The sequence below is a fragment of the Myxine glutinosa genome, chromosome 2 (assembly GCF_964187855.1).
Source record: "Myxine glutinosa chromosome 2, kmMyxGlut1.1, whole genome shotgun sequence".
NCBI classification, from domain to species: domain Eukaryota; kingdom Metazoa; phylum Chordata; class Myxini; order Myxiniformes; family Myxinidae; genus Myxine; species Myxine glutinosa.
Window position 1 is genome coordinate 156,401,365 of NC_136262.1, and position 9,436 is coordinate 156,410,800.

At 45.5% G+C, this 9,436-nt stretch overlaps 1 protein-coding gene across 1 annotated transcript in view; it reads left to right on the top strand.

The window, feature by feature from the left end:
- Positions 1-9,436, top strand: part of LOC137421144 (guanine nucleotide-binding protein subunit alpha-11) — a 105,032-nt gene that overhangs the window by 79,699 nt on the left and 15,897 nt on the right. The window contains 3 exon segments of the mRNA XM_068106891.2: positions 2,209-2,363; positions 6,941-6,974; positions 6,977-7,071. Of these exon segments, the coding sequence (XP_067962992.1) occupies positions 2,209-2,363; positions 6,941-6,974; positions 6,977-7,071 (284 nt within the window).

Below are 9,436 nucleotides of genomic sequence, written 5' to 3' on the forward strand. Positions count from 1 at the left end.
TCCCTGTTCTCTGCTGTTATACTTGTGTGCTTCCCTCTCTCTCCCCATCTTGTCTCCCGCTCCCTTTATTGTATGTTTTGTATGTCCGCTTGTTTGTTTTTGTCTCCCGTCGCACCGCGGAGCGAAAGGGGGACTATGGTTTTCCCGTCCGTGCGTGTGTGCGTACGTGCGTGCGTAAGCGAAGGACCGAATTCTAATTTGGTGTGTGGGTGCAACCCACTTCAAAATCCAAGGTGGCCACCGCCATGTATGTCTGAACCTTGTGAGCGGAATATCTTGAAAAATAAGCGAAGTACCAACTTCTAATCTGGTGTGTGTGTGTATCTAGGCATAAGGAAGAACGCTATTGAAAATTGGGTCGCCACGTCAAAATCCAAGATGGCCACCACCATATATATTGTTACGGAACCCAACGTCGGCCTCTGTTCCCCTTATCGAGGGGGGATTAGTCCCCTCGTTTATGACTGACCGACGTGGTCCCTGACGCTGTACAGCGACCCCTGGAAAGGCCGGTGGCACAGCCCCGTTCGTACCGCGGACAGATGTTAATTGCCGAGCGGTTTTAAGCAACCGCGGCATGAACTATTAACAATGACTAGACGCGATCCTGAAACGTTGGCCAAATCGTGCTACAGGTATTCAATTTGGAAAAGACAAAGACGAAGGATGTAAGGGAAAGAAAGGCAAGGTAGGAAGAACAAATCTAATTTATTATTATTATTTACAAATCATCAAAAGAAACCAAGGAAGAAGGAAGGATAATAAAATAAAGGCAGAAAGAGGGATGGACCAGAAGGACACAGTGCAATTTCTAGCTTAACTATACAAGCTTAACTTATTCCCAGGGACAAGACACACAGAACAAACTCACGTACACAAAGGGATGGAATGGTTTGGGACGGCAGAGGAGGGTCCAGGCAGATGGTAGGCGGCGAGGTCCAGCTCCAAGCGCGCGCTCCGATCCACACTTTGGGGTCGAGGCGAAAAACCCGGCAAACACAGCGAAATATCTTGAAAAATAAACGAACTACTAACTTCTAATCTGGTGTGTGGGTGTATCTACACGTAAGGAAGAACGCTATTGAAAATTGGGTCGCCACGTCAAAATCCAAGATGGCCGCCGCCATGTTTGTCTGAACCTTGTGAGCGGAATATCTTGACAAATAAGCGAAGTACCAACTTCTAATGTGGTGTGTGGGTGTATCTAGGCATAAGGAAGAACGCTATTGAAAATTGGCTCGCCACGTCAAAATTCAAGATGGCCGCCACCATATATATGTCTGAACCTTGTGAGCGAAATACCTTGAAAAATAAACGAACTACTATCTGGTGTGTGGGTGTATCTACGCATAAGGGAGAACGCTATTGAAAATTGGGTTGCCACGTCAAAATCCAAGATGGCCGCCTTGCGTCTTCCACTTTGTCAACTCGCATCACTTCACCGACAGGGAACCTAGGCGTAACGCTTGTTGTGATTGATGTTAGCTCCTACACGAGCCTCGATCTTGTATACAAATATATATATATATATATATATATATATATATATATATATATATATATATACTACGTGACCTATGGCGTCACAATTATCACAACATTCTGCATGGGTGTCACTCCTACACTGAAAGTTTCGTCTCAATCGGACATGTGGTTGCTGAGAAAAATGAGGTTTAGCCCGTACGGGCGGACCACCCGAAAACATAATGACCCCGGCCACCTTCAAGGGCGGAGGCATAAAAATACTAGTATTGATACGTATTTGTTGGTGAGTGGAGTGACTGATACATACATATCGAGCCACATCGCTGTGGCCAGGAAATGACATCATATCTGTCGGAGATGTGCTGCTGAATGAAGATTTTGGTTCAGCAGATGATGTCACATTTTATTCTATTTTAATTTTTATACCTGTGATAAGTTTTTATTTACTGGTATCTTCTTTGACATTGTTGACATGCTTTATTGGAAATCAGTCATTGGGGCGTTTGAATATCGGTAAAGTCAGATATTTCTAAACTAAAGGGGTGCAGTGAGGTTTGGGGGGAGAGGGCGAGATAAAAGTTCTGCACACTGTAAAACCGAAGTATTTTGCTGATAAATGTGAGATGGAGTAAGCATCCATACATTTCCATTCAAAGCACTTGTTAACCAAAGTTCTGGTCTGAATTGATTTGCAAAATAACCTTAATCTGAATGCTCTTGCAGGAGAATGCACATCTCATTCGTGAGGTTGATGTTGAGAAAGTGGCTTCATTTGAGGCACCCTACGTAGAAGCCATCAAGCTCCTGTGGAGTGATCCTGGCATCGAAGAATGTTATGATCGCCGTCGTGAATACCAGCTCTCTGATTCCACCAAATAGTAAGTCTTTTCCAACTACCTTTGTTTTTTTGTTTTTGTTTTCCACAGTGATATTTCCCTGAAAACCACATTAGGGCATGGATAACGAACTGAAATGGTGTATCCAACATCACGAAACATTTGACCGATCATACCTTAATCACACCTCTTGTGAAGTTTTTCCGTTTTAAAACGAAGGAAACTATATATAAATATTTCTTCTCTCATTCATTTAATGTGCAGCCTTTGGCTACTGGTGTTAGTACTGGGTGCGTGGCTGTACGGCAGATGCATTGCCCCCTGTCGGTCATGGCAGGAATTTGGCTAGGGTGCCGACGATATCTCGCTTACTCTTCAGGAATGACACCTTGGGATCTTCGACGTCCACCAACGACTGCCCACAGAAAGGATGCCCAGTTTAACGTCCATCCGAGGCGGCACACATATTGATGAATCGCCCTGCCGATGAAACACCGACCGGGATGACAATTTATAGTTGAGCCAGGATTTGAACCCATGCTAGATAGCTTTGAGGCGAGTTTGCCTCCATGCTTCTTCCTCTTCCTCTTCCTCTCCCTCTTCCTGTCCATGCCTCTTCCTCTCCCTCTCCCTGTCCATGCGTCTTCCTCTCCCTCTCCATGCGTCTTCCTCTCCCTCTCCATGCGTCTTCCTCTCCCTCTCCATGCGTCTTCCTCTCCCTCTCCATGCGTCTTCCTCTCCCTCTCATTTCCTCTTACTCTCATTTCCTCTTACTCTCATTTCCTCTTGCCCTCATGTCCTCTTACTCTCATTTCCTCATACTCTCATCTCCTCTTACTCTCATTTCCTCATACTCTCATTTCCTCTTGCCCTCATTTCCTCTGACTCTCATTTCCTCATACTCTCATTTCCTCATACTCTCATCTCCTCTTACTCTCATTTCCTCATACTCTCATTTCCTCTCCCTCTCATTTCCTCTTACTCTCATCTCCTCTTACTCTCATCTCCTCTTACTCTCATCTCCTCTTACTCTCATCTCCTCTTACTCTCATTTCCTCTTACTCTCATCTCCTCTTACTCTCATTTCCTCTCCCTCTCATTTCCTCTTACTCTCATTTCCTCTTACTCTCATCTCCTCTTACTCTCATTTCCTCTCCCTCTCATTTCCTCTTACTCTCATTTCCTCTTACTCTCATCTCCTCTTACTCTCATTTCCTCTCCCTCTCATTTCCTCTTACTCTCATCTCCTCTTACTCTCATTTCCTCTTACTCTCATCTCCTCTTACTCTCATCTCCTCTTACTCTCATCTCCTCTTACTCTCATCTCCTCTTACTCTCATTTCCTCATACTCTCATTTCCTCATACTCTCATCTCCTCTTACTCTCATTTCCTCATACTCTCATTTCTTCTTACTCTCATCTCCTCTTGCCCTCATTTCCTCTTACTCTCATTTCCTCATACTCTCATTTCCTCTTACTCTCATCTCCTCTTACTCTCATTTCCTCTCCCTCTCATTTCCTCTACTCTCATCTCCTCTTACTCTCATTTCCTCTTACTCTCATTTCCTCTTACTCTCATCTCCTCTTACTCTCATCTCCTCTTACTCTCATTTCCTCTTACTCTCATCTCCTCTTACTCTCATCTCCTCTTACTCTCATTTCCTCTCCCTCTCATTTCCTCTTACTCTCATCTCCTCTTACTCTCATTTCCTCTTACTCTCATTTCCTCTTACTCTCATCTCCTCTTACTCTCATCTCCTCTTACTCTCATCTCCTCTTACTCTCATCTCCTCTACTCTCGATTTCCTCTTACTCTCATCTCCTCTGTACTCTCATTTCCTCTTACTCTCATTTCCTCTTACTCTCATCTCCTCTTACTCTCATCTCCTCTTACTCTCATCTCTCTTACTCTCATCTCCTCTTACTCTCATCTCCTCTTACTTCTCATCTCCTCTTACTCTCATCTCCTCTTACTCTCATCTCCTCTACTCTCATCTCCTCTTCTCTCATCTCCTCTTACTCTCATCTCCTCTTACTCTCATCTCCTCTTACTCTCATCTCCTCTTACTCTCATCTCCTCTTACTCTCATTTCCTCTTACTCTCATTCCTCTTACTCTCATTTCCTCTCCTCTCATTTCCTCTTACTCTCATCTCCTCTTACTCTCATTTCCTCTGACTCTCATCTCCCTCTTACTCTCATCTCCTCTTACTCTCATCTCCTCTTACTCTCATCTCCTCTTACTCTCATCTCCTCTTACTCTCATCTCCTCTTACTCTCATCTCCTCTACTCTCATCTCCTCTTACTCTCATCTCCTCTTACTCTCATCTCCTCTTACTCTCATCTCCTCTTACTCTCATCTGCCTCTTACTCTCATCTCCTCTTACTCTCATCTCCTCTTACTCTATCTCCTCTTACTCTCATCTCCTCTTACTCTCATCTCCTCTTACTCTCATCTCCTCTTACTCTCATTCCTCTTACTCTCATCTCCTCTTACTCTCATCTCCTCTTACTCTCATCTCCTCTTACTCTCATCTCCTCTTACTCTCATCTCCTCTTACTCTCATCTCCTCTTACTCTCATCTCCTCTTACTCTCATCTCCTCTTACTCTCATCTCCTCTTACTCTCATCTCCTCTTACTCTCATCTCCTCTTACTCTCATCTCCTCTTACTCTCATCTCCTCTTAACTCTCATCTCCTCTTACTCTCATCTCCTCTTACTCTCATCTCCTCTTACTCTCATCTCCTCTTACTCTCATCTCCTCTTACTCTCCTCTTCCTCTCCCTGCCTCTACCTTCCCTGACACTCCCTTTGCCTCTCACCACTACTGCTTCCCTCTCTATGCTTTTCCCTTTCCCTCTCCCTGCCATTCCCTTTCCATCTCCCTGCCATTCCCTTTCCCACTCCCTGCCATTCCCTTTCCCTCTCCCTGCAATTCACTTTCCCTATCCTGCCCTCTTCCCTCTCCCTGCCTCTTCCTCTCACTGCCTCTTCTTCTCCCTGCCTCTTTCTCTCCCTAACACTCCCTTTCTTTCTCTTTGCAACTCCCTTTCCCTGTCACTGCCATTGCTTCCCTCTCCTCTCTGCTTTTCTCCCTTTCCCTCTCCCTGCCATTCCCTTTCCCTTTCCCTGCCTCTGCCTCTCCCTGCCTCTTCCCTCTCCCTGCCTCTTCCCTCTCCCTGCCTCTTCCCTCTCCCTGCCTCTTCCCTCTCCCTGCCTCTTCCCTCTCCCTGCCTCTTCCCTCTCCCTGCCTCTTCCCTCTCCCTGCCTCTTCCCTCTCCCTGCCTCTTCCCTCTCCCTGCCTCTTCTTCTCGCTGCCTCTTCCTCTCCCTGTCCTCTTCCTCTCCCTGGCCTCTTCCTCTCCCTGCCTCTGCCTCTCCCTGCTCTACCTCTCCCTGCCTCTTCCTCTCCCTGCCTCTTCCTCTCCCTGCCTCTTCCTCTCCCTGCCTCTTCCTCTCACTGCCTCTTCCTCTCACTGCCTCTGCCTCTGGCTCTCCCTGCCTATGCCTTTCCTTCTCCCTCTCTCATTCTCTTCTCAATTTCATTATTAACCTTCCCTTTCCCTTTCTCCCTGTTCACACTTCATAAATAGATGTCCTATAACATAACACCACTTTGTTGTCACACTACTGTAATTGAAATTAATTTGATCATATTTACATGCCAATTTGTTTAAATGTATACAAAATATTGGCTTATGGAAGAATGTATACAAAAAGTGGGGTGATAGATGGTAAAAGGATAACATGCTCACAGTGAAGCAGTGGTGTTACAGTTGGACACAACAAACAAGGGAATGAATGAGAAGAGAAGACAGGAGAGAAAGGTGGATGGGGAGGGTAAACACCGTACCCTGCAGTAACGGAAGGCAGTTCCACCTCTTTTCTCCGTTCTGCAAACAGGAGAAAAGACGAGCAAACGAATTGAGGTGTGCGTAAGCCTGTATTTTGGGAATTTAACCACAAGGGGGAGGGAGTTACTGGAAGAACGCGTGCATCATGGAGGAGCTGTGGTTGCGTGGGAGTTTAATGAATCTTTGAATCGGACATTAATTTTTAAACGGACAAAACCACCAGTTTATTTTTCCTCATTTGATACACATTTCAAGAATTGTACAAAATCGGGAAAATTGTGTCAATAAAAGGGGGGTTTGGGCTGTTGTAGGAACTTATCACTTCAATACAAACACATTTTTAATGGATGCAAGTATATGCGAATCTCGCCTCTGCTTTTTAAGACCGACCTTTTAAGCCTTAAACTTAAGCACCGAACCTTTTAAGATCAACCGACCGACTATATATAGCATCATGCTACATATTTCGTAATGCACAACTTTTCATTTTCCAGCAATAATTGAAGGCCCTTCATAAGTCTCAGGAAGTGTGTTAAAAGAAGCATTTTCTCAATTTTATTACTGCCCAGCTATGCTGTGTATTTGTTTGAAAATGTTTTGCCCTTTTCATTTTAATTAAATTTGTTTACAAATGGATTGCGACTATTTGTTCATTTTGTGCTTTAAAGATGTGTTTCGTTGTTTATCAACCAAGCCTACTACTGGATAATTGTTTGAACCATGCATGCTTATAACTGCCCTTTTGCTTCCTTCTTATCTTTCAGCTACCTAACTTCCCTGGACCGCATTGCACTCCCACACACTACCTGCCAACCCAGCAGGATGTTCTACGTGTCCGTGTGCCCACCACCGGAATCATTGAGTATCCATTTGACCTTGAGAACATCATTTTCAGGTCAGCGAAAGTTTTTCCCCTTGTTTCGCTACTACAGTTGACCTGTGCTGTCAGCTAAACCACTTTTATTTGTCATTGATATGGCATTTGGACTGAACATTAAGGATAATGTAAACAGTCCTATTCCTCCAGAGTTGCTAAATCAGCTTATCAAAGTTGGATATTGTTTAGCATTTAGCCTCATTTCTTGTTGAAACTTTGTGTGTGTGTGTCCGTGTGTGTGTGTGTGTGTGTGTGTGTGTGTGTGTGTGTGTGTCCGTGTGTGTGTGTGTGTGTCCGTGTGTGTGTGTGTGTGTGTCCCCGTGTATGTGTGTGTGTCCCCGTGTATGTGTGTGTGTCCCCATGTGTGTGTGTGTGTCCCCATGTGTGTGTGTGTGTCCCCCATGTGTGTGTGTGTGTCCCCATGTGTGTGTGTGTGTGTCCCCATGTGTGTGTGTGTGTGTCCCCGTGTGTGTGTGCCTGTGTGTGTGTGTCCCCGTGTGTGTGTGTGTGTCCCCGTGTGTGTGTGTGTGTGTCCCCGTGTGTGTGTGTGTCCGTGTGTCTGTGTGTGTGTCCCCATGTGTGTGTGTGTATCCCCGTGTGTGTGTGTGTGTGTGTGTGTGTCCCCGTGTGTGTGTGTGTGTGTCCCCGTGTGTGTGTGTGTGTGTGTGTGTCCCCGTGTGTGTGTGTGTCCCCATGTGTGTGTGCATGTGTGTCCCCATGTGTGTGCGTGTGTGTCCCCATGTGTGTGCGTGTGTGTCCCCATGTGTGTGCGTGTGTGTCCCCATGTGTGTGCGTGTGTGTCCCCATGTGTGTGCGTGTGTGTCCCCATGTGTGTGCGCGTGTGTCCCCATGTGTGTGTGTGTGTGTGTGTGTGTGTGTCCCCGTGTGTGTGTGTCCATGTGTGTGTGTGTGTCCCCATGTGTGTGTGTCCCCATGTGTGTGTGTCCCCATGTGTGTGTGTCCCCATGTGTGTGTGTCCCCATGTGTGTGTGTCCCCATGTGTGTGTGTCCCCATGTGTGTGTGTCCCCATGTGTGTGTGTGTGTCCCCATGTGTGTGTGTGTGTCCCCATGTGTGTGTGTGTGTCCCCATGTGTGTGTGTGTGTCCCCATGTGTGTGTGTGTGTCCCCATGTGTGTGTGTGTGTCCCCATGTGTGTGTGTGTGTCCCCATGTGTGTGTGTGTGTCCCCATGTGTGTGTGTGTGTCCCCATGTGTGTGTGTGTGTCCCCATGTGTGTGTGTGTGTGTGTGTCCCCGTGTGTGTGTGTGTGTGTGTGTCCCCGTGTGTGTGTGTGTGTGTCCCCATGTGTGTGTGTGTGTGTCCCCATGTGTGTGTGTGTGTGTCCCCGTGTGTGTGTGTGTGTGTGTGTGTGTGTGTGTCCCCATGTGTGTGTGTGTGTCCCCATGTGTGTGTGTGTGTGTGTCCCCATGTGTGTGTGTGTGTGTCCCCATGTGTGTGTGTGTGTGTCCCCATGTGTGTGTGTGTCCCCATGTGTGTGTGTCAGCAAGTATATGCGAATGTCCCCGTGTCCCCGTGTGTCTGTGTGTGTCCGTGTGTGTGTGTCTCTGTAAGTCCTCTGCAATTCTCCACCATCATTCTCCACCCCCTCCACGAGTATTTGGTGACACGTAAACAAAGCTCCACCTCTCTCTCCATGTGCAAAGTACCAAAAAATTGCAACTTTTTATTGTGGACTACTTCTAAAGAATGAAACATTTTATTGTGAAGACTGTATAAAGAATACAGCTCAAATGGAAAAAATCCCTGGAAAGAAGTCTTGAGGGTGGTGTATAAGAGGGTGTAATGGTGTAATGAAATTACACCCTTCTTTCTGTCTGGCAAAAACCAAAATTATTATTTTCGTTACAGCATACAGAAGGACACTTTTTAAATTTAAGATTTCAAATAAACTTCTTTAAAGTGTACGTGCACATAACTTCTAAAATAAGAACTAAAAAATATCTCTGGGCAATTTCCCCTCTGTGTTCATTTTGTTTTCCGATAATATGTGAATTGCATGCCCATGGCCATTCACACGTGAAATACAGTTTGTTTATTAATCCTGTACTTGCACATGATTCAGCCTTGAAAACTCATGTGAAAACCAAACGTTTTTTTATTTTTATTAAGACCACAATTTTCTTTCCTCTGCATTATGAAAACACATCTTCTTTGGGTAGTTTATAACTAACAGCAGCCAGCTTGCCACGATCGCTCCGAATGAAACATGCATTACCTTGTTTCCTTTGCATGAGTTGTAATCAAATTGTACCTTTGTTTCTTCAAAAGGTAACATGATAAAAGACATGTTGATTCAATCTTAAAATGGTTACCAGAGGCTTATGGAGCCTCAGAGGTATGCAGAGCAAATAAAATGGTGGAG